Here is a 26,995-nt window from a genome sequence, read left to right as displayed (position 1 = left end):
ACAGCCACATCAATACTCCAGTGCATCTAAACCTCAGGAATGCGACATAGGTTTTCCAGCTATAGATCAATAAGTCCTAGAATTGGAATGTATAAACCTTTGTTTTACACAGATCTTGTCCATAACAACTAGCTAGATAGACATGAACAAAGGATTTCTTTTTTTTTCTTTTTTTTCAGAATACATATAACTTAATTGATGTTATTGTTTTTAACAATCCGAATAAACTTATTTATTGTCTACTAGTTGTGTTTCATATCATTCATAACAAGGTTTCTATGGACTGATTGTCTGCTATCATTATAGAATCAATTTTTACTATTTTCTGTCTACATAAAAACTAACAGAATCTGAATGCTTCTATCTGTTTTATAATGTGCTAATGGTTATATTTAACTGCAATCTATAAAAACACAAGCACCTCTACATCAAGATACTCGAGGTTTTAAACTTTGACTACAATGTTTCTTGTTCTTCTCCTCATGAGCAAAAGCTAGAGAACATAATTTCATCAGACTGCCCATCAAATTTTCAATACGCATTTGTACGATTACAAATTTCATGCTATTTGTTTATAAATTATGGTTCCACTCTGCTCAAACAAATTCAACCATGTAGTCAAAGCTAAACTATGTCATATTTTTTTCATTCAGGACCACCACCGGGGACAAGCTGCATTGAGGACTAAAGATGATTAGTACCTCGTCATTCCAAATATATGTCAGTGAAGAAAACAAAAAAAATTGGAAACAACACAAAATAAACATGTAAGTTATTAAATTTGACTCACGATAGCAATATTGTTGCCATTGAGCAAAATCTGATCAAGCTTTGTTATCCTACGTCCTTCAGATGTTATTTCACTACAAATACAAGCATTAACATTAGGCAATCTTTCAAGCAAGTCCATAGAATCAAATGTTCTTTCATTTAATCAAATCTCACGAGTCATTACACCAGGGGAAGTCTGTCATTTATTACTGAGGACTAAAATACGGGATGTGAAGACTAGAGCTAACTTTGAGAGACTTGATGGCTATGATAAGCCAGAGAGAATTCTTACCAACTCTTTTTCCATTTTCTAATATAGCATTCACTTCAGTCCACGTGGTAGAAGTTATAATGCTTGGGTACTGCAACTCATGGTAATAATGCAAGGCGTCATTCACCTCGTATCAGCTAGCCAGTAATGTAACTTGGGAAAGGAGCTGACCATATGAACCCATGTACTTATCTGTCTTGTTTCGAGGCATTAAGGAAGAATGTCTGATTTATTATTTAAGACTGCAATATTAAGCTTGTCTCTACAACCAAACCTAGAGATTTAATTGGTGTTTACAATTTTTGAGTCACTTTTTTCAAATTTCTATAACTTCTTGTAGGCATTTTGGAATTTGAACGATGCAAATTTTAGAATCCTTTTGAAGACAACTTTCTAAAGTATATGTACATTTCACACGTGACATCTCATGTGCTAAAAGTGAGACATCAATCAAAGATCTACTACTAATGCATAGAGTTGCAAAAGATCTTTAGCATGGTCCATTCACATTTTATTCTTAAATCACTACAAAGAGTAATAATAATAATAACCCAACTTTAATGTCATGGTCAAGCCAGACTCCAAATTGGTGTATGAGACTCCCTTGTCCCATGGTCAAGCCAGACTCCAAATTGGTGTATGAGACTCCCTTGTCCATGGGACAAGGGAACCACCTCTGCACAGTGATTGACTGCTAAAGTATAATGATAAGCATGATTTTACCAGAAGGCAGAAGTGACTCCGTCATAAACATTAGAATATTAATGTGTTGATCCACCAGTGATTATAAACTGCCATAAACTCAACCCCTTTGATTCCCAGTCAAAAAAAATATGTTTGATGATAATAATACGCTTCACTGATATGTTAGCAATACATACCTCATTTGCATATATTTTATTTTAAACATATATAGGAAACTTCATTGCTGCTCCATTCACAATCCAGACACAAATGTTCTATAAAACCTCAGATTTCACTTCGAGTTCAATAGATACATAGTTACCATTTGATTATGTACATTTCTGCAGATAGAGGTCTAGCTCCAATCAGAATGTGCTTCCAATTTTGGAGGCAGCTAAGAATCTGTTTGAGATCTGTTTTTGGCTTGCCAGAAATGTCAAGCTAGTGAATCCTCCAAAAGACACCTGTAAGATTCCTTTCCGGAAAATACTCAAAAAGTTCAATAAATTTCTGAGTTTGTACTAGAGTTATCAGTTGTGTCTTTTGTCGAACAGTTAGACTACACACTGCTGTAGATGTTTTCTCACAATTGCCACCTGGTCTATTAGCTCAGTTCTTCAATGCTTCTTTTTATAAATGCGACATTTATACACCAGCATTATCACCCAGGCTTGGTCTTGAAATGGCATGCTATCCATAGCAAGTTTACAGCAGCTTGAATACGCACAGGGAGGAATCCACTTCCTTTATGTCTCTTCCAATACTCGTAATTAACACAGGGATGAGGAATCGGTCTCTTTGGGAGCAGATCTGGTCACATTCAACTCAGAACTCAGCCTTTGATTTATATACATGCCCACACAGCAAGTGTAACCAGAATCTCATCCTCTCAGTCAACACTCGAACTCCACTGCCACAGAACTGGCCCAAGGTGATTGAGTGATGTCACAGCCTTCTTTCAACAAGGAAACTCGACCCAGAATGATGATAACTTGACCAACAACCAGATTCGTCTCCTTTGCCTTCAGGGAAACTCGTGCTAGCAGTGTGGAAATGTCCAGCAATTGTAAAGGGAAACACAGCTCAGCTCACACTTCAAATCTTGTCCACCATTCTTCAGAAATTCAACCCATGGAACCAGTAACAGTATGGAGTGTAGCTCAGTCCCTTTTTGCACCCTTTCCTCCAGCAAATCAATTCCTCAATGACTAGGGAAATCGTTGTTCTAGTGATCCTTCTTCAACCTGAAAGAATAAGATAGAGAATACCAAATAAAATCATAAAATCAACTGATAACAAAAAGATACCTCAATATTCCTTGAAAATCTTGTTCTCCATTGAAGCCCAGTGGTGGAATTTGTGTGATTTCACTCCCAATCCAACTAGGGTGTCTAGTTTCAACACTGAAGTCAGCTATGGTGGCTAGGGTCTAAAAACCCTAAGATTATCCTCAAGAAAACTCTCCAAGAACTCTTCTCTCCAAAACTAAAAAATGCATGAATGAATGAGGAGAGACCCCCTCATTTCCCTTTTCTATAACTCACTTACCTTTTCCCTCCAATTAAATATTTAAAACATTTTTCCTTTCTTTATATTTTTATAAACTAATTAAAGTCACTTTTAATCCGAAAAATGCTTAATTCACCTTTATGGTCACACCGACCACCCAAAGCCCCTTTTTATCATTCTATCTTGTAGATATTTTCGCCCCAATTCCAACGAGCTATTACGCTAAGGTGTTTTTCCAAGTAATCAGCCTGAAACAACACCTTAAGCATAATCAATTAAAATATGTCTGTTAATAACGTCATTGTACAGAAATCATCGCAATGCAACAGAACCAAGAGCAACTCGTGCGGAACTGATCCTGATGATGAAATATGGTAAGCGAACCCAGTCGAACCCATAAAACTCCTCTAAAACCCTCTGGGCCCACCAATGGAGTAATCTTGCTCCTATGACCAAGCTGACACAAGCTCTGGAAAACCCTCCTAACCACCTCGCCATGTAATCCAAAATTTGGGGACATTGTAGTCTCCCCTCCCCAAAATTGCTCGCCCTCAAGAAATGCCATCACATGTTGCCACTCCACAAGTTGATCCAAGTGAATACCATGGTCCCAAACCATCCTAATCATCGTGAAGCATCTCTTGCTCCACTCACTCCCCAACAAGGAATAGATAACAAAGGCCCTCTGCATACTGCCAATAAGTAGAGTGTCTCGAAAATGAAATTCTGACCAACTCCTCAGGAAGTTGATCTACCAGAAAACCAATCCCATGCACCTCACAAGTGAACTCTTGAAAGTACCATCCAAAACCTGCTAAAAAGGGTCCTCGCCCACAAGGATTAACCACTACCACATCTAATACCCTCAACGAATCACTAAGAAGTGAAACACCCTCCGCCAAATTTAAGTCCAATGGAAGATCCGAGTGATCTTCCCTTGTAAAGACCAACTCAACCATAATGGTAGCTAAGTTGTCGAGACCTGTAATGCTCAGGTCCCATGCTAATCTCAAAAGGGAACTACCATGTTGTCGTTGCGCCACTTTGATTATAACTAATTGTTGTGGCGAACTATTGCTAACTATTGGCGCCCATTCGTGCCTCATCACTAGTCCCTGTATGCAACCAATAGACGGACACCATGTATCATGAATCAATCTGGCGCATGCTAAACTGCCCTGCTCCTACCTAATCACACAGCGGACTATGTTATCCCGTCTCCTAGTGATGTACCCAATTACTGCTTGAAGCCCACACGCCTTCCTGTAAAAGAGTCCTACCATCCACTGTGCCCCACACTCATACAATGCCTCGAAATGTCATGTCGAAGGTGTGTCATGCAACTCTCTCCTGATCATTTCCCTAATCATTTCCAAGTGTGTACTCAAGGGCAAAACATATGCTACCTCTCAGTGGGTCACGCCATCCCTAATCCTATATATGTCAACTCACGCTCCGACCATATGCCTCCACTAGGAAGTCATTATCCTGTCCATGATGCACTGTGTCTCACCCAACTATCTCAGGTGACACCCATGTGTCCTGCTATTTGTGATGAGTGCATCAAAGAACAACAACAGAAGCCTCTGCAACAATATGAAGGACTGGAAAGTGACAGATGCATGGGCCAATCCCAAAGGCGTGATCAAGAACCCATATGGATACATATGGGTAGTCCTACGAGTATCCTGCTCTCTGACTCTAATTACGTGATGTTTCAATCGAAGATAAACTTCGAGGAACGCAATGTTCCCTGATGCTCATCCACTGATCGATCTTGGGTAAGTTAGGCCCATTGGTATGCTCAATGTCCCAATCAAATTGTCTCCCTAGAAGAAATACTCTAAGATCCCACTGTGCAGCACCATACACCACTACATAAAACCATGGATCATCATACTCCTCTACATACCTTTGCACACCATGGCATATCCCTGCACCCCACTGGGTATCACCGCCTGCTGCTGACGCACCTTGTACTGTTTGGTATCCCGCATGTGCCAATGTATTTGCCATCCTGCTAGTGGACCCACCATGATGTGAGCCATATCTCCTTCGTCCTGGTAGACCTAAGTGGCATGACTCCTCACATGCTAATGGGGATGTCATTGTTGTGTCAATCCTCGGTGGCTCTTGTGCCCAATACATCAATGGAAGAACATCATCCCCATATATTGCTCTATCTGGTGGCATACAAATGCCATCCCATCTGAATAACTCTCGTCGGGGCATGCTGACCACCCTACAACCCCATGCATGAACGATGTGCCAAGACATCTCCTGAAGTCTACACACTCCTGCATCAAACCAACTCGCCACTAGCACTGACCATAACTCTGATGGAAGTGTGAAGGAATGTGAATGCTTGGTCATTGGGTCAATCACCCTGTCAACGCCATAGTCATCCTTCACACCTAGTAAATGATTGAAAACCCCACCTGGATCCCAATGCCAACCATGGTCTCTAGTATCCACTCCACTTGTGTCAACCAAACCTGGATCCCAGATGGATGTATCCTCATCTGCAATATATCTATATCCACATCCAATGGGTGTATAATAAAAGACCTCTGGAACATGCCTCTTTGCAAGTGTTAATTCATTTGGGGGCTCCCCGTGCTCAACTATCACAAGAGGCTCCTTTGTCAAATCATGGTGTCCTTAACATCCTCTTATGTGATGGTTGCCATAGAAGAATGTAGACAATTCAACTCCATACAAAGTTGGTCAACCTGCAACTTTGGTTCTTGAAGGGCCATCTGAGTGCTCTTCAAGGACTCCTGAGAAATCTCAAGCTCATAAGTAAGCCTGTCAACTTCCTCCTCTTTCCCTACTAGGGCATCATGATATATCTCAGTAAGCATGAGTAGGTGATCTATGTCTGAAAGGAGGTATAGATAGATAGATTTCATCTCTACCAATGCCTTTCTGAGAATCTGAAAATCTACAAGTGAAGGCTCTCCTCCTAAGATGTCATGTGCCACTACACTTTTCCAACAATATTTGTCACCAATACCAGTGCATCATCAAATTGCCTTGTGGCTGCCCTAATCTTGTTTGTGTTCATCTTCAATAGGTTTTCCAAGTTATAGGCATAAGTAGACATGTGAGCAACATTTACCTCGTCAAATGATGGGACTGAGTTTGCACCGTCGAACACTTGTGTGTTATCATTTTTGCACACCTCTTGGGAATCATCATCAACTATTGTGGCCTCATGATTTTCTTTGTACTCATCATCTAACTCAACAATCTCGCTAAGTGATGACAAGCATTCTGTAGCAATTTCTGATTCCCTTTCATCCCAAACTCTCGTTCCAACCTATTGGGGTGAATCTGTGATAGCTTCATTTTCAACGGGTGTGACTTTTCTCAATTCGTCCTGGAAGGTTTGTTTATGGTTTTCATCTTCAATCCTTGCTTCTTGGTCCTTGACTACATTTTCATCTTTGGATTTGTTATTCCTTTTTCTATTTACTTCCTTTGATGACACCCATGCTTCCATGTGCTCTATCACTTTTGCAAAGGTTTTGTTATAGTTTTCAAATTTTGAGGCCAACAATTCTTCTTGACTTGGAAGCATTTTTCCCTTGTTATAATTTTCCATTTGAACCCAACAGTTGTCCAAGAACATGCTATGGTTTTTTAACAACAACCCACGACGGAGCCAAGATTAAGGGTCTGATACTACTGTAAGATTCATTTCCGAAAAATATTCAAAAAGTTCAATAAATTTCTGAGTTTGTACCAGAGTTTTCGGTTGTCTTTTGTCGAACAGTTAGACTACACACTATGAAAATTTGGTGACCCAAATCCCTACTACAGCAAACTGATATTACTTCTCCTACTTGTTAACTTATGCAAGTTATTTACTGTGTTACACTGTAAATATCGAAGTAAATACGATTGCAGCCTTCACTAATTAAATTATATGCGAAAACAAGAACTAAGCAAGAAGAAATAACCACACACACAAGTGACACCGTTGTTTTTGGACAAATGTCCCCAGAAGAACCCAATGCGAGAAAACCAGTGCAGTAGCGGAGTGTTTGTATTATTATGCAATAGTTTCTGAATACAATCTTTGGATGTCTTACTGGCCATCCGATACAGAGAATCTGACTAGCAGAGAAATTAGTGAGAAATACCTCACACTATCACTGGAGATTCAATATTGATGTAGGCTCTAGATGACAAGCCCCTCACTGCCTTTGTGCTGCCTCTGCATCAGCCTACACAGTTTAGTGTCACAACTACTAGGATCTGCATCACCCTTCTTGATGGTCGATTTGCCTCTAAAACTTCGACTCTCTGCCCTTCCTGTCTAACACCTCGGCTTCTGGCTCTAAAACTCGACTCTCCAACAAATTTTGAATCTCCTCTTAGGCACTGCGCTCCCTCAGTGTGGCTCTGCGCTGCCTCTTCTAGATCTCTCTCTGGCTCCTCTGCAATGTATCCCCGGATTAGGAAACTCTCCAACCGAAAAACTATCTCTATCCCTCAATGCAAGAAATATCCTCGATGACCTCCCTGGCAACTACTGCGTTGCTCTCTTGAGAAAATCGATCTCTGATCTCTCACTTGTTGTGTCTTCCAAATGCCCATCGAAGTCCTTATAATCTTCTCGTTGAGTAATCAACGGTCCAGATTAGATTCTAATCAATGCTTAGATCATTTTGACTTGATCCTCGTCTCCTTCTAAAAGTTTCACCCCTAGTTTAATTAATACCCTTTAATTATTTTAATTTCCTAAGTTTAGTCTTAGGCATCCATCAAAAATAATTGATTATTTTAATAAAGCTGTCTCCGGGTGGAATTTCCCAAAACGATTACTGGTTATTCTGGAATACATGTATCCTAGCCTCCTTGCAAATTTTGAGGCTTAGAGCACATCCGATGCTACCAAAAGTCAATACTCCCTCTTAGCGAGGAATGTGCTCTAGTAATGCAACCTGCTGAAGCATCACCCTGACTCTATAACATCTCCCTCTGCGTTTCTAATGTCTAACATCATTGCCCACCAACTACTGCTCAGATGTTGCATCCGTGCTAGTGTTGAATCTGCATGTTGCTACGAATTGTACCTGCACTACAACTCTACTCCAACCGCTATTGCTACCTTCTCCAACAACTGCAACAGAAAAACATCCAAAATACTGAACCAACTTTGCTCAGTATGATGCATCCGTTGTCCGTCGTCCGAGTTATGACTGTTGCTAGCCTCTACGATGTCACAGAAGTCTCTACGTTGATGTTGACTCTGCTCTGTGTCAATTGCACTGTTGCCAACACTAACTCTGCGTTGCTCATTATCTGACTGCTGCTAGCCACTGCATCTGTCACTCTAGCACCTGATTGCACCACCTGACACTGGTCCATCCTGCTACTACTAACTATGGGCTCCCGTAGCAAGGTCTTGATCCAAGAGGTGGACTCCTCAAGGATCCTGCCCATCTATAGTTCTTTCAAACTACAGTACTAGATCACCCCACCTCTCCCCTGGAGATATCTGGGCAATCATGGCAAACTCCTCCTCCTCGATCTTTGCGGTTGCAGCCTGTGAATCATGTTTTTCGTCCTTGACCTTCTTCTTGAGAGGACGCTGCATAGAGAAGTGACCAAATTCACCACACCGGAAACATTTGATCTTCAAGACGTCCTTCTTCCGCCTCTACTGCTCATGCTACCCCTTTGATGCAACGGTTGCATTCTCCTCCTCCTCCTTGGGCTTCATCCCACTACTGTTGCTGCCATCAAGCTTGCACTTGACTAAGTCTCGCCTCATCTCTTCCTATTGAAGAGCGGCCCACATCCCTTCCCAATCCGGCAATTTCTCTCTGCCCAGGATCTCTAGACAAATACTTGCCATTTTTCTAAGACTGAATTCAGAGCCAACCTCACCATCTCTGTAAGTTGAGGTGATGATCCTACAGCTGCCAATTGATCTTGGACTTCCTGAAGCTTCAATAAGAACGGATCAATGCGTTCCCCCTTCTGCATCCTCACGGATCTCATTTTCTCCTCCAAGTACATCTTCCGCTGCTTGGAAGATCCTTGATACAACGTAGCCAAGGCATCCCACATCTCTTTGGTCGTCCCTTTGCCAGCAATGTGACATACAACGTGATCCCTCACTCCGTCGAGGATCAACCGCTTGGCCTTCGCCATCTCAGCCTTGTACTTCTTGAGCAGATCTGCATCGGCAGGTTCAGCTACCACACTATCAACATAGGCTTTGAGATCATGCTCATCTAGAAGGCAAGAGATCCTAGCCTTCCAAATCACATAGTTGGATGCTCTGTCCAATCGATCTTGATCTCTTAGCCCATTAGCTGCCATCTCTGCCAACAAAAAGTCGAATTGCTCCCTCTCTCCTCTGCATAGCTACTAGGCTGGCCTATGCACTCCCTACTGGAGTTAGTAGATCTGCTCCTCGCTACTGCTTCTTAGCAACTGAGAAATAGAATTCCTTGGCTCGAAATTCACTGAGGAAGAAATTCCCTCAAAAAGTGTCTTCTTTCTTCTTCTAACGTTTTTTTGCCCCAGCAACTGCGGCAGAAAACTACGTCCCACTTAAAGACTGCTCAACGTTGAATCTGCTGCTGTGCTGCTCCCTCTGTCACTGACAAATCACGAACTGGAAATCTTACCTCTCTGTCAACTCACTCAAAGAGAGATTTTCCTTGAGAATCTTGCCCTCTTAGCCTGGACTGTGCAAACCTTCTGAGGATTCGATTTGTTGCCTACGCAGCACTTCGATCTCACTCCTCTTCAACGTTGGGCTCTTCTGATCTGCTCTCTTGCTTCACTTGGGCTCTGATACCATGTGAAAATCTAGTGACCCAAATCCCTACTGCAGCAAACTGATATTACTTCTCCTACTTGTTAACTTCTGCAGCAAACTGATATTACTTCTCCTACTTGTTAACTTCTACAAGTTATTTATTGTGTTACATTGTAAATATCAAAGTAAATACGACTGTAGCCTTCAACAAGAACTGAGCAAGAAGAAATAACCACACACACAAGTGACACTGTTGTTTTTGGACAAATGTCCCCGAAAAAACCCAATGGGGGAAACCAATGCAACAACTGAGGGTTTGTATTATTATGCAGTAGTTTCTAAATACAAACTTTGGATGCCTCACTAGTTATCCGATACACAGAATCAGACTGGCAAAGGAATTAGTGAGAAATACCTCACACTATCACTGGAGAGATTCAATATTGATCCAGGCTCTAGATGATAAGCCCCACACCGACTTTGCGTTGCCTCTACGTCAGCCTACACAGTTCAGCGTCACAGCTACTAGACTCTGCGTCACCCTTCTTGCTCGTCGATTTTCCTCTGGAACTTCGACTCCTGCCCTTTTGGTCTCACACCCTAGCTTCTGGCTCTAAAACTCGACTCTCCAGCAAATTTCGAATCTCGTCTCAGGCTATGTGCTGCCTCAGCCTGGCTCTATGTTTCCCAATGTGGCTTTGCGCTACCTCTTTTGGATCTCTCTCTGCCTCCTCCACAATGTATCCCCGGATTGGGAAACTCTCCAATCGGAAAACTGTCCCTACCCCTCACTGCAAGAAATCTCCTCGATGACCTCTTCGGCAACTATTACGTTGCTCTCTTGAGAAAATGAATCTTTGATCTCTCACTCGATGTGTCTTCCAAATGCCCATCGAAGTCCTTTTTATAATCTTCTCGTTGAGTAAACAACGGTCCAGATTGGATTCTAATCAATGGTTCAGATCATTTTTAACTTGATCCTCGTCTCCTTCTAAAAGTTTCACCCCCAGTTTAATTAATACCCTTTAATTATTTTAATTTCCCAAATTTAGACTCAGGCATCCATTAAAAATAATTAATTATTTTAATAAAACTGTCTCAGGGTGGAATTTCCCAAAACGATTTATCGGTATTCTGGAATACATGTGCCCTAGCCTCCCTGCAAATTTTGAGGCTTAGAGCACATCCGATGCTACCAGAAATCAAAGCACACTGTTGTAGATGTTTTCTCACAATTGCCACCTCAATAAATACACAGTTTTCTCACAATTGCCACCTGGTCTATTAGTTCAATTCTTCAATGCTTCTTTTTATAAATGCAGCCTTTATATACCAGAAATATCACCCAAACTTGGTCTTGAAATGGCACGCTATCCATAGCAAGTTTACAGTAGCTTGAATACGCACGAGGAATTTGGTTCCTTTATGTCTCTTCTAATACTCGTGGTTAACATAGGGATGAGGAATCAATCTCTTTGGGAACAAATCTGGTCACATTCAACTCAGAACTCAGCCTTTGATTTATATACATGCCCATACAGCAAGTGTAACCAGAATCTCATCCTCTCAGTCAACACCTGAACTCCACTACCACAAAACTTGCCCAAGGTGGATGAGTGATGGCACGACCTTCTTTCAACAAGGAAACTCGACCCAGAATGATGATAACTTGACCAACAACCATATTCGTCTCCTTTTCCTTCAGGGAAACTTGTGCTAGCAGTGTGGAAATGTCCAGCAATTGTAAAGGGAAACACAGCTCATCTCACATTTCAAATCTTGTCCACCATTCCTCGGAAATTTGACCCATGGAACTAGTAACAGTATGGAGTGTAGCTCAGTCCATTTTTGCACCCTTTCCTCCAACAAATCGATTCTTCAATGACTAGGGAAATCGTTGCTATGGTGGGCCTTCTTCAATCTGAAAGAATAAGATAGAGAATACCAAATAAAATCATAAAATCAACTGATAACACAAAGATATCTCAATATTCCTTGAAAATCTTGTTCTCCATTGAATCCCAGTGGTGAAATCTGTGTGCTTTCACTTTCAAATCCAACTAAGGTGTCTAGTTTCAACAACGAACTCAACTATGATGCCTAGTTTTCCAAAACCCTAAGCTTATCCCCAAGAAAACTCTCCAATAGCTCTTCTCTCCAAAACTAAAAAATGTGTAAATGAACGAGGAGAGACCCCCTCATTTCCCTTTTTATAACTCACTTACCTTTTCCCTCCAATTAAATATTTAAAAACATTTTTCCTTTCTTTATTTAATACAGTGACTTATAAACTAGTTAAAGTCACTTTTAATGTAGGAAAATGCTTAATTCGCCTTTGTGGTAACATCGAACACCCAAAACCCCTTTTTATCATTCTATCATGTAGATCTTTTCACCTTGATTCCAACGAGCTATTACACTAAGGTGTTTCTCCAAGTAATCAACCCGAAACAACACCTTATGCATAATTAATTAAAATATGTCTGTTAATAATGCCATTTTACGGAAATCGTCCTAATGCAACGAAACCAAGAGCAACCCGTGCAAAATTGATCCCGATGATGAAATATGGTAAACAATCCAAATTGGACCCATAAAACGCCTCTAAAACCCTCTAGGCCCACTAATGGAGTAATCCTGCTCCTATGACCAGTATTGGGCGCAAGCCCAACTTGGTTCAAATTTTGGTCAAAGACTCCGCATTTTGACGAGCGGAGCTGGAGAAGTTCTATTCATCGTGCAGTGTTTAGGGGCTTTGGGGTGGGTCGAAAGTCCCTTATTTTGTAACGAGTTTCGGGTATTAGTCCATTGTTTTGTCAGATCCATGGTATGTGGACCATGGTCTTGTAGTAAGGAAGTCTATATAAAGAAGATGTAATACTTTGTCAAATAATAACTAACTAAGCATAGATTGTTCGTATTCTCGGTCTTGAGTCTGTATTTTTTGAGAAGGCTTCGTAGCTGAGTACACAAAGGCCTTGAAGAGTTTGCAGCTGAGTGCACGGACCACCTGCAGCTAGATGCTTAAGCCAAGGAAGTACATGTATTGAAGATCCTTATTAATAAAGATGTTTTGGCGAAGTATTGTGCATCTTTCTGTGTTGATTCTCTATTGTTATTAATATTGTTATGCATGCTTTTTACTGAATTATGCGAAAAAATACATGTTATATTGTTTTTTGTTATGTTTTTGCGTTAAGTACCAATCTGTGAAGTTAATCATCAGTGAGAAGATATTCATTTGCGCGAAGTTGTAGGTAGATATAAGACATAAGTGAATACACAGGCGCCATAGCGCGCATATCCCTCTACTTGCAGAAACATGGTTCTGCAACCTTCCATAACTGCTTCGGGTGAGACTATGATCTACTTGCATGTCATTGCCGAAAGAGCCAATGGTTGAGGGTTTTGTTGTTGTGCAACACACTCTGAACCTGCATCAAGCCCCCTTAAACTAACAAATGGTTTCGTTGTCGAGATCGGGATCTGCTTAAGGGATATGTTTTAGCATCCATTGAAAAAAGAAATCCAGGAGTGGGTTGAACAGAAAGAAAGAGAATTTGCAGAAAAAAAGAACAAAAACCCTCGATTATCAGCTAAAGACTAGTTGCAGAAGTATATCTTCGATGAGCAATACGAAATCTTCTTTGGTTCGTTGCACATTGAATTCTACGAGTGGGTATCCAAGTTGACCAAACATAACACTTGTTTCAAGAACGACGAACCTAAGGAGTGGAACCCTGAATTGATACGACGCCTCAATACTGTCAGTAACTGTAAATTTTAGGATTAACATGTTCTTTGCATAAGTCAATTAGTTCATTAGCCCATTATTAATTTCATTATCCCATTATGAATCATATTATCCATTGATTGGAAGAACATCCAATGAAAATGAAAAAGACAAGCCAGGGAAAAACCCCAAGGTGGGGAAAACCCTTGAACAATTCTTCGTATTATTAAAATCAAATGATCAGCAGAGAGAGAGTACAATGAATGATGATTTGAACCATTGTCCAATGCCAAGCAGGCCGCCCAATCAAGTATGCAATTTTGTCCTCAAGTAGCAGCAGTCAAATACTAACCAAAGAGTAGCTTAAGCAACGACAGAAGGATGTCCCTAAGGGAACTTGGTCCTTAATCATATGATGCGGCCTTCTTTGCTGAGTGGAATGAACTCAAGATGGTCCAAGAATGGACAGTCAAAACATTATTGTCTAATGTCTATAATGTAGGGCTTGAGTCTTCAGTCCTGTAGAATATTAGACTGCTTCACAGACAAATGTTACTCCCTTTGAATTGACTGTAGCCTACCCTCCTTAACTGTGGCTGAGATGGACGATACAAACTAACCCTTTCGGCACTTCCACAAGTGCCTTCAACACGCTGAAGTAGAAACCCTTCCTACAACCCAAATTGTAACATATATGATATGAAGAAAAACACATAAATACTTCTTCTCTGAATTGTGGTCTGAAATGGAAGGGCATCTGTAGCCTTAAACTTCCTCCAAACAGTTCTTTGAGCATCTACCTTGCCAAGACAAACCTCAGACAACTGCGGCCCTTTCTTCCACAGAAGATTGTACCTAAACAAAGGCAAATTGCGGCTCTTTTCCCTTGAATGCCCTAGCCTCAAATTCGTACTATATACGAGAAGAATGATGCTCCTCGTTGATGATAAAATGATGTTGGAAGCACCTCTATATATACTAGTCATTGGGGATGAGAGGACGTGGCTATTGGGCTTGATGAGCCGACATAAGGTGAGGCCAACCTTGTTAATTTGCTTATGAGAGAACAAAAATTCATAATCACACTTTCGCTTGTCCAAATGAGACAATCTTTATATCGATTTTGGTCCTCTCGAAGAGAGGAATTCAATGCTGCAATAATCTTCCCCATAGGAGTTGTCCAAAGTGGAATTTGGCCCTAGTTGCCAATTTTAACACTCCCTCTCAACTAGGGAGAATTCAACCTGCGAATCCATCCATCATCATGCCATCTGGACGATATGAACCATCTTTGTATCTCATCTCTACTCTTTTATGCTCTGTCGAACACTAATGTAATAATGAAGAAGAATTGATCAAGAGTGAGTCACAACCACTCTCCATTGACAAAAGTCAGTCCAGAGGTAAAACCTCATTCAGACTTGATCCTAGATCAAGTTGAGAAACACCATGCATCCTAGTCATAGGGAGCACAGCAGTACCTGATGCATCCATCGATAGTGCTATGGTCCCTAACTACTTTTCCCAACTCATTGGCCAAATGAGAGGTACTTCCCATGTGTCCTGGACTAAATAGGTAGGATGGTATTGAATCAATAGCAGGGAGAGAATGTATCAACTCCTGCTCACAACCACACGTAGGGAAAGGAAAAACCACATCCTACAACCATACGTAGTGAAAGGATGAACCACATCCTACAATCACATATCACAGCCACATGTAGGGAAAGGATGAACCACATCCTACGTATGCAAATCACCGAGTAGGGAAGGATGTACCACGTCCTACAAACACAAGTAACAATCACATGTAGGGAAAGGATAAACCACATCCTACAAACACAAGTTACAACAATCAATCGTAGGAAGGATCCTACACATGGGGAAAGGATGAACCACGTCCCACCAACATGCCAACCAACAATTGTAGGGAATGAGCATCCTACATGTGGGGAAAGGATGAACCACATCCCACTGACATGTCAACATATGCCTATATGCATCTCTCACTGGGGTATCTGCAGGAGAAGGTGATCCACTCATCCTGCCCATATGCCATAGGAGAAGGTGAACCACTCATCCTATGCATATCTCATCAGTCGTAGGGGAATGTGAACCATTCACCCTACACACATGAAAACCACCATAGGGAAAGGTGAACCACTCACCCTGTACCTAGCGTACCTATAGGGGAAGGTGAACCACTCACCCTATGGTCGCACATAACTCCAAGAAGTACCCCAGGCTCCCAAGAGCTTCCAAAGCTCAATGTTCAATTGAGACCCTCATAGTAGGGTCCTTCCATGATTCCCAACCTTTCTCTAAATGATGATAAATTTTGACTTTACTAGTAGGCTTTGAGAATTTGTTAGAAACCTCCACATTCTTCCTGCAATAATCGAGCTTGATTTCTCTCAGCTACACCATATTCTAAATAAAGTGGTACCTAGTGCCAATTGTGGATTCTCTGAAAAGTGAATCTCATGCAATATACAATGGTGATTTTTAGCATGTGCACACATTTCTTACTAAGGAGCTTCTCTAACCAAATGTCTTCATACTAAGCCATGCTCACTGCTTTATATATATATATATATATATATATATTGAGCAGTGGAAGTCCAAAGTAAAAAACTTCAACCTTTGATTCATCCATTAAATAAAAGTGGATCTCAAGAAATGAAATACCTGGATGTGCTTTTTCCATTCATCATACTTCTAGTGCAACCAGCATTGAAAAATCCATGGAGTCTTCTTTGTAGCAAGGTATGTAAGCTTAAAAAGATTACTAGGGCCCCCACAAGTTGTTTATATCCATAACAACAATTTTTCAATGTTATCGAAAAGGTCAACTCCCTCTTACATTGAGAGGATCATCTTCTGTTAGACAAATATCATCAATAACTACATCTTTGATTATTTCTCTCTCTAAGTATCAAGGAAGTGACATAATATCGAGCTATATTCAAGTTGTTACCTTTTCTGTCATTATTCCTTTGGTCCATGTGCCAAAGTCACCCATTCAATTAAGTGAATCATAATCATGTATATTTCATGCAACTTCTTAGGAAATCAGAGATATATTGAATTAGCTCAATGTCTTTTGATATGGTCTTCCTTGTAATAATCATTGGGCAAGAAGAATCATCAAGCCATTTTGCTAGGGATTGTATAGCTCCCTCTAAAGTTTTATTTCAGTCATTGGGTCTATATCATAATGCTCCTCATCTTTCAACTGTTTCATCAAACTAGGGGCTCATTTAAAAAAAAAAATCCTATCAGTCAACTACTTCATTGTAAGATGACTGCTACCAATATGGAGGTCCTTCTCATCAGACATCTATATTTATATGACACCCTTTCTCAATGAGGTACCTCTGACCTTCATGATTAACTCTGACCTTCATGATTATAAGGACAGCTGCAAGAGTCTGGTCCATGTTCTTTTAAAAAAAAGAAACTCCCAACGTTGCATATATTGCAACCTTCAACACCATATTCTGAACTTTTGACTGTTACAAGCCCCCCCCTTTTCTGTGTGATTAATCTTCAATCAGGGATCTCATAGACCTTTCCAACATAGTGATAGGGCAAACTGTATTTTATACCCCCCCCCCTTTTTTGTGTGATTAGTCTTCAACCAGGGATCTCATAGACCTTTCCAACTTCTTGATAGGGCAAACCGATGTACAATTTGCCCTATCAAGAAGTTGGAAAGGTCTATGAGATCCCTCATTGAAGATTAATCACACAAAAAAAGGGGGGGAGAGAGTGGGCGGGCGGGGGGAGGGGACGGGGAGGGTTTGTAACAGTCAAAAGTTCAGAATAGGGTGTTGAAGGTTGCAATAGTGGGCGGGCGGGCAGGCGGGCGCTTGTAACAGTCAAAAGTTCAGAATATGGTGTTGAAGGTTGCATATATTGCAACCTTCAACACCATATTCTGAACTTTTGACTGTTACAAGCCCACCCCCCTTTTTTTGTGATTAATCTAATAGACCTTTCCAACTTCTTAATAGGGCAAACTGATGTAGTCTGTTTCAAATCTGATTATGTCAGGGTTTCTTATGCTACCCTGATTCAGAGTCCTGGTCCTTTGTTGTTCTTAATATCTCCGACCACATTCCAAAATCTGATTTAGTCCAGAGAAGACCCAAGCAATGTATATCATGCATCAAATGTTGTAGAAAGAGTCAGAGTTTGTTAAATAGAATGTGGCCCTGGAACTCTTGTTGAGAAACTGATTTCTTTCTTTCAAGGTTCTAAGGGAAGAAACCTAGAATCAGTGACACAATGTTTAACAATATAATGTCGACTCACTTTTAATGAAGGATTAATGTTGACTTCCTTAGTTTATAAGATAAGAGATCTTTTTCATATGGACAAGCTCATAATTAGCAAATGATGCCAAGCTAACCAACTGCTCATCAAGATCTCAAATCTGGTGATGTGCTTCAGTAAACCCTGAAGATGTCTATTCATGCAAAATGTGCCACTAAAGATGTCTGCCAAGTATATAAATAATAATGCCCATAAGTCTGCTGATCCACACTTCACTTTCAACTTGTTCACAGCTATACTAGATGTTACAGGGCTTAAAGATAATCTTCAATATAACATACTGCCTGAAGCTTTCCTTGTAACCAAATATTCACTAATGTGAATACCCTTTGGTTTTTATACATTTTTATTCAAAATCAATATTGTCACTGTAATCTTCATAGGTCGGCTCAACTGAATTTTAAGCTAAGTATATATATGAGCTGACCATGTCACTTTGTGCATAGAAACAAGATAGGATTCTCGATTTCTCTTCCTTTGAGACAGGGGCTTGAATTTGTGCTCAGAACAAATGGAAGGACTAGACTTCTTATTTTCTAACCTTGTATGATCAGAATTTTGAAGAGAAACCTGGACCTCACTTTTAGGATCATGAACAGTCTCATAATATCCTTTCACAGGTGAAGACTCAGAATTTTCTTTTGTATACAGTCCAGACTTGAAGAATATATATATATGCTCAAACTAACGGTCACAAGGTTGCCTTCTTAAATGATTGACCAGGCATGGAATATAAATCATTTTGGGACTGTAACTTCCTCTTTCAAAGATGAAGATCTCTGAAATTTGAGTAATCTCCACAGGACGATTTTTGATCTTACTGTTGAGTTTGCATAGCGTAAATATGAACTTCAGAACTGTACTTTCTTCTATTTGTTGTTTCCTAGGGTCCAGGATATTGTTGTAGGCCTTGGACACTTTTTAACATTCTGTCCACATCAGTGCTAGAAAACATCCTTCTGGGACAAGGAAACACCCTTGTTTCCTGTGCTAACAATCTGAGTGGTTGCAGCTTGAGGAGAGGGTCTTTCCTATACCTCTCGGTTCTCCTATTAGTCCTCCATAATCATCTGTGACTACAACTTTCCCTGTGGTGCGAAACAAAGATCCAAATCATATGCACAGAAGCACCCTTACTTACCTTTGCATCAGCAGCCTAAGACTGCAAGAAACCCGCACTAAATTCTGTCCCAGAATTTCCCTTAAGCCACAAACGTCCTTGCCTTAGATCCGTTGTCCCAAATCACAGAGATTTCTTGAGAGAGACTGCGGTCATATTTCCAGAGAAGAGGGCTAATCATCACTTGTAATTTAGTCTCCGATTAGAGATTGCAATTTTGCCCATATTTAGGATAGCTTGCTAGGAACACGGTCCTAGGTGTGCCTTTGACTTTGATGAGATGAGACCTTACATAGAGACCCTTACTTGCTTAGAACCTTCAGACTTGCAGAGGGAGGAGACCATAGAGACTTCACTGGGTGATTGCCTTTTTCTTACACTCTTGCTTGGGCTTGACTTCACCTGAGCTCTGATACCATGTTAATTTTAGGATTAACATGTTCTTTGCAAAAGTCAATCACTTCATTAGCCCATTATTAATTTCATTATTCCATTACGAATCATATTATCCATTGACTGAAAGAACATCCAATGAAAATGCAGAAGACAAGCCAAGACAAGAGAACACAAGGATTGGCTCAAGCCAGGGAAAAACCACAAGGTGGGAAAACTCTTGAACAATTCTTCGTATTATTAAAATCAAATGATCAGCAGAGAGAGAGAGAGTACAATGAATGATGATTTGAACCACTGTCCAATGCCAAGCAGGCAGCCCAATCATGTATGCAATTTTGTCCACAAGTAGCAGCAGTCAAATACTAACCAGAGAGTAGCTTAAGCAATGACAGAATGATGTCCTAAGGGAACTCAGTCCTTGATCATATGATGCAGCCTTCTTTGCTGAGAGGAATGAGCTCAAGATAGTCCAAGAATGGACAGTCAAAACACTGTTTTCTAATGTCTGTAATGTAGGGCTTGAGTCTTCAGTCCTGTAGTAGCATTAGACTGCTTCACAGACAAACGTTACTTCCTTTGAATTGACTGCGGCCTTGGAGGATACAAACTGACCCTTTTGGCCCTTCCACAAGTGCCTTCAACATGCTGAAGTAGAAAACCTTCCTGCAGCCCAAACTGAAATATATATGATACGAAGAAAAACACATAAACACTTCTCTGAATTGTGGTCTGAAATGGAAGGGCATCCGTAGCCTTAAACTCCCTGCAAACAGTTCTCCAAGCATCTAGCTGGCTAAGACAAACCTCAGACAATTGCGGCCCTTTCTTCCACAGAATACCGTACCCAAACAAAGACAAACTGCAGCTCTTTTCCCTTGAACACCCTAGCCTCAGATTCGTACTTTATATCAGAAGAATTATGCTCCTCGTTGATGATAAAATGATGTTGGAAGCACCTCTACATATACTAGTCATTGGGGATGAGAGGACGTGGCTATTGGGCTTGATGACACGACATAAGGTGAGGCTGACCTTGTTAATTTTCTTATGAGAGAACAAAAATTCATAATCACACTTTCGCTTGTCCAAATGAGACAATCTTTATATCGATTTTGGTTCTCTTGAAGAGAAGAATTCAGTGCTGCCATAATCTTCCCCACAGGAGTTGTCCAAAGTCGAATTTGGCCCTAGTTTCCAATTTTAATAGTAACAGTTTCTCAAGGGTTGTTGATTTCTAGAACGATGGCATTTTGGGAGGATTTATCACTGAGTTCACGATATATGCAATCGTATCCTATAGTGAAGTTGAACGAAGATTTTTCAAAGGACCGTGAGGTAAGTTCTTAAGATCTTTTAATCTCTGGATTAAGATGTTATTGTGTGAAAAGGGGATTCTGCGAATGCAGTCAGATTAATGTTTGGACGAAGAGGAAATAAGCTTGAACCAGGGTCTACGCGAAGTGGAAAACGATATAGAATAGATCCAAAGAATTTTATTGAAACTAACTATAGCCCCTTGTTAGGAGGATCTGAGAATGAAGAAGGAAGTAACCCTACAATCCCACTACATTCCCCCTCCCGTCCTAAAGGCACGTCGAAGTTAGGAGTTGAGAAAAATCAGGACGTCTTTGGGATTCCCCATCCATCCACCTCCCTTACACCCCATCCCCCTCCCCATAATTCCCCTACACCCCCACCCCCTCCCCCTCCACCTAGCCCCTCGAGAAGGAAAATGGTCGATGACATTAAGATGCCTATTTTTAACGGATTAGGATCAGAGGATCCTGATTAGTTCTGGTTAATAGCTAATGCAGTATGGACTGCACACAGCTCACTAGAGATGATGTAAAGAAGGCGCGGCTCGTCACGTCGATGCAAGAAAGAGCGCTAACATGGTATATGAAATACTCTGCGACTAATCTGACTGCTTCGTTTGATGAAATTAAGAAAGCATTGGTATCAGAATTCAAGAAGCCGAAATCATAATCACAATGCATCACAAAGCTAAAAGAAATCAAACAAGCAGCGACTGAGTCTGTGTGGGAGTTGGATCAGCGATTCAAGTGTTAATGGGACAAGTAAGCTTTATCCTAACTCCAGAATAGCATAAGGAATGGTTCATAGTCGCGCTACTGCCGCATATTAGGTTACCTTTGACACAACAAAAGATTGCAACTCAAGCTAAAGCATTGGAGATTGCGATAAAGCTGGAGGCTTCGCTAATTGGAGATACTCATGCAAGAGTACAATAGATACAGAGTCAGCTAACCAATTTGACCTTGGAATTGCAGGATCTCAAGAAAGGTAAAGAGACCAGATCAGAAGTATGGTGTACAAAATGCAAATCAAAGGGTCATTATAAGGATCAATGCCCTGTGTTCAAAGATTATTTGGCAAGTGAAGCATCTAATCCAGTAAACTCAGGTCTGTGGTGCACTATTTGTAGAACAAGAGTCCAACATCGCTCTGAAGATTGCTACCTATTACAGAAGTATGTGTAGACCCCGAAACAACTATTTTGCAACTTTTGTATATCAGTAGGCCATGATGAGAAAAATTGTCGAAGTTATGACTTAATGATGGAGTGCACTACTGATGCTTATAGACTGCAAGCTAAGGGACATACACACAAGGAGCCAAGCCAGCACTCTAGTCGAGGAGGATTTCAAGGACGAGCACAAGGAGCTGGTCGAGGACGTGGCTAGATTATCTATTATAGCGGTGGACAGGCAAGACACTTCGCAAGAGACTATCAGAACCCTACAACAACCTGCAACAACTGTAATTCTTTCGATCATGTGATAGAAGAATGCCCTGTCCTTATTGCGAAGATGCACAAAAAAAAAAACCAGTTGCATGCAACAAAAATTCAAATGATCACCGTTGAGCCAAGGGAGGATCAACTGTGTATCGTTATTGTAACAAGATGCAGAGCTGCGACTAGAAATTATAAAGCCAATGGGAAAAGGGAAGCTGAAGCTACATGGGTAAGAAAAACTACTGAAAAATCTCATGCATTTGATATCCTGAAGGAAAAGCAAGTTTTCATGGAGGCGAGGTGAAGCTTTATGGATGATGGGGCCTCGACCTCTACCGCGCAGCCGACTCAGAAGGATAATTGCGAGATAGTACCGGTTGCGACACAAGATGTGGATCCGAATATTTTGAAGTCTTTTCTACAGACTTGCATGAAGTTGTTGAGAAATCAAAAGGTCGTAGAGGGATTGCAGGAATTGATAGACTCTTGTGCTCCTAAAGAGGTATCGCAGAGTGAGATGCACGTAGTGAATAATCTGCATAGACACAAGAAGCAGACTGGAAAGGAAATGAGGCTTACAGCACAGATTGGGGAATACGACATGGATCAGGTTATCTTGGATCTAGGATCTGATACCAATGTCTTGTCGAAGCAAACTTCGGAATTGATGGGTAAGTCGAAGCTGCAATGGTCATCTAGCTGAAGATGGCGAATCAACAGAAGATTGTCCCTCTAGGAAGATTGTCAAGTATCACAGTAGACATTGATGGAGTGCGCACTACCACTGACTTCAAAGTGATTGAGATTATGGATGACAGTAATCCCTACCCCGCATTGCTTGGATTGGATTGGGCATTTGATAACATGGCTATAATTAACTTGAAGAAAAGGCAAATGATATTTGAAAGCAATAATATGAGAGTTATTGTGCCATTAGATCCATCGAAGGGAGCGAGATATACTGAACCTGTTAGAGAAGAGTACAGTGTGGATGACATCGACAACATTTATCAAATAACAGCAAAAGAAGAAGAATGGATTAACCCTACTGCAGATGGAAAACTAACTTGGGAGCAAGATAGTCCCTGCACTTCAGATTCAAAGAAGAATTAGAGAATTGGCAAATAGGTTGCATGAAATGTCTACAAGGCGATGTGCAAGGATCACTAAAGCAGTGCGTTGTATGACAGCCGAGGTATGTGATTTACCTTTGTATGATGGTTTGGGTAATATAAATACTTTCTTTAGAGATTATGAAAGACGGGTACCAGAATGTCAGAGATTGTTAGCTCTGGATCAAGCACTGAGGGCTACTCCTACTAGATGGTGGGGTACTCATAAGAAGAATATAGGAGATTGGCAAAAGTGTAGAAGTTTGATGTGGGTAAGGTTTGGTAAAGTAGAAACAAAGCTCATAGGCAAGTATAATGGCTAGAATGATCCTAGAAACCACATACAACTCTGTATGGCAGCTTGGGGAGAAATTCCACAAGAAGAATGGGTGCATGGCTTCATCCATACCCTAGAAACAATTCCTCAGAATTGGTATTTGGAAACCGAGCTTCGACATGGTACTGCTAGCTGGGTAGAAATGGTTGATGGATTTATACTCACATTTAGATTGGAAGATCATTGTCCACATATAGATGCAACTTCAAATATAGTTAAGAAGAAGATTTTTGAGAACGAAGTTCCAGTTATATGGCAACCTGATTGGGCTGCGCAGATACGTAATGTAATGGAATGCTATAATCTCACTGCGGAAGAGGATGAAGATCCTCGCAATATTGACATCAAAGAATCAGAAGGTCATCGCGAAGTAAATGGACCTAAGATAGAGATGCCTGATATAACGAAGCCATTGAAGACGAAGAAGGTGAATATAGGGTCAGAGGTTGAACCGAAGTACGCAACAATAGGAGATTACTGGGATGAAGACACAGTCAGCAAGATAACAAATCTCTTGCATGAATATCAGGAGTTGTTCCCCACTAAGTTTTCAGATATGAAGGGCATATTAGGAGATTTGGGAGTCATGAGGATTCCTCTGAAGCCGGATGTGAAGCCTATCAAGCAGAGACCTTATAGACTAAATCCAAAATACAAGGAGAAGGTGAAAGAAGAATTAGACAAAATGTTAACAACTGGGATAATCGAACTTATCGAAGAGTTTGAATGGATAAATCCCATGATGGTTCAGGAAAAGAAGGCAAAAGGGGAAATCATAATTTTTGTTGACTTAAGGAAATTGAATGATGCATGCCTACGTGACCCCTTCCCTACACCATTTACGGATGAAGTATTGGACAATGTAGGAGGACAAGAGGCCTATTCTTTCATAGATGGCTTTTCAGGATACCATCATATTAGAATTGCACCAGGAGATAAACATAAAATGACTTTTGCAACATAATGGGGCTCTTATCAGTACATGGTGATGCCTTTTGGATTGAAGAATGTGCCTGTTATCTTTTCGAGAGTTGTAGTTGCAGCCTTTAAGGATTATATACACAAGTTTCTGAAAGTATACTTCGACGATTGGATAGTCTTTGGTTTATAATTTTTGAGTTTAGACTTTTGTGGTCCATATTAATTATAACAACATCTTTCGGAAAAAATCACATAGGAGATAATCTCGTCAACGAGTTTCGAACCAACCAGTGTAGTTTATCTTCAGGACAAGATGATGAATCAGATCTAGGGAATGAAATAAATAGATGAAGAGAGCAGCTAACTAGCCGTTAGAAAAAACAACTAGTTTGACTAAAAATATATATATATTTTAATTTAGGTTTTCACCGAGATAAAAAGAATTTTAATTAATATTTTTTGAATTAGGTTATATTTTTTATTTATATAATAAATCAATTTAAGTTATAATGCTAAAAAAAAAAATTGCAAAGTTTGAATCTTAAATAACATCAAAATAAATAATATTTATATTGTAATAAAAGTTAATATTACTATGGAGGTACTATTAGGGATTAGTATTTTAATAACTAAATATAAAATCTAAAATAAAAATAAATAAATAAATAGTTTTAGTCAAACTAGCTGTTTTTTCTAACGGCTAGTTAGTTGCTCTCTTCATCTACTTATTTCATTGCCTAGATCTGATTCGAAACGCGTCAACAAGATTATCTCCTATGTGAGTCTTTGGTTTATTAAAGAAGCGTGTGACAAGCTTAACGTTGATGTTGGATACATGTAGACAGTACCAGATGTCATTGAACCTGAAGAAGTGCAACTTTTGTGCACCATTTGGTATATTGTTGGGAGATTATATTCGTAAACAGGGATTAATGGTGGATCCCACGAAGATCGCAGTTATTGTGAACCTGTTAGCCTCAGAAACAGTAAGACAACTGCGCATGACACTAGGACACACTGGCTACTACAGAAAGCTTATCAAGGGGTATGCGCAGATAACTGCGCCGATGGAGAAATTGCTGAAGAAAGATGTGATGTTTCAATGGAGCGAAGAGTCCCAGAAGAGCATGGATGTACTGAAAGAGAAGATGGTAACTGCGCATATTCTAGTTTTCCCAGACTGGAAGAAGGAGTTCCATGTGCATGTTGATGCATCTTGCATAGCATTGGGTGTAGTGTTAACGCAACCAAGAGCAGGAGAAATTGATCATCCCATAGCATTTGCAAGCAGGAAACTGTCCAACGCAGAAAAGAACTATAGCACGACAAAAAGAGAGGGATTAGCTATGGTATATGCATTACAAAAGTTCAGGCACTACTTATTGGGAGCGCATTTCAAAATGTTCACTGATCACTCTGTGCTGAAATATTTGGTGAATAAACCTATTTTAGGAGGAAAGATTTGTCGATGGTTGTTATTATTTCAGGAGTATGACTTCGAAGTTATAGTGAAGCCAGGGAAATTGAATGTTGGGCCTGATCATCTATCAAGAATAGAGACAGGAGAAGAACCCACAAATATCGAAGATAACCTACCCGATGCACAACTATTCACAATTAGAGTCGCAGATGATCACTTCGCGGATATTATTCAGTTTCTGACCACATGAATGGTGCTCGCGGAGTACACTATGAAGCAAAAGAAGGAGTTGGTGGTTCGAGCAGTTGATTTCTCGTTGATTGCTAGACATTTGTACAAAATGGGACCAGATGAAGTACTACGCAGATACGTCCTTGAACATGAACGATAGAGTATTCTGACAGAAGCTCATGGAGGAGTCGCAGGTGGGCACTATGCAGGAAAATCCACTGCGCAGAAAATCTTGAGAGCTAGGCTATGGTGGCCCACAGTACATAAGGATGCAAAAGAATTATGTCAAGCATGTGATGTATGTCAAAGAACAAGAAAGCCATCTAGAAGAGACGAGATGTCGCTAGTACCACAGGTAACTTTACAGGATTTTGACAAATGGGCTATTGAATTTGTTGGACCTATCAATCCGCCAGGAAAGAAGATTGGTGCGAGGTATATAATCACTGCAACTGATTATTTGACAAGATGGGCTGAGGCACAACCAGTGAAGGATTGCAGCACAGAAACTGCTGCGAAGTTCATATTTGAATATATACTGTCCAAGTTTGGTTGTCCAAAGATCTTGATGAGTGACCAAGGCACACATTTCTTGAACAAGACTATTGAA

General features: G+C 40.4%; 1 protein-coding gene across 1 annotated transcript in view; it reads right to left on the bottom strand.

The window, feature by feature from the left end:
• Positions 1–334: 334 nt before the first annotated feature.
• The window catches only part of LOC149146654 (sm-like protein LSM5), a 123,371-nt gene continuing 96,710 nt past the window's right edge, over positions 335–26,995 (bottom strand). The window contains exons 3-4 of the mRNA XM_089447378.1: positions 791–863; positions 335–672 (exon numbers count right to left, since the gene is read on the bottom strand). Coding sequence (XP_089303504.1) covers positions 646–672; positions 791–863 — 100 coding nt within the window. The 3' untranslated portion in view covers positions 335–645. The remainder of the gene's footprint in view (positions 673–790; positions 864–26,995) is intronic.

This window comes from Pinus tabuliformis, chromosome X (genome assembly GCF_031772625.1).
Source record: "Pinus tabuliformis cultivar Carrire ecotype Pingquan chromosome X, CPIR1, whole genome shotgun sequence".
NCBI lineage: Eukaryota > Viridiplantae > Streptophyta > Pinopsida > Pinales > Pinaceae > Pinus > Pinus tabuliformis.
The sequence above is the reverse complement of the archived record's forward strand: the minus strand, read 5'-3'. Positions and strand labels throughout refer to the sequence as shown.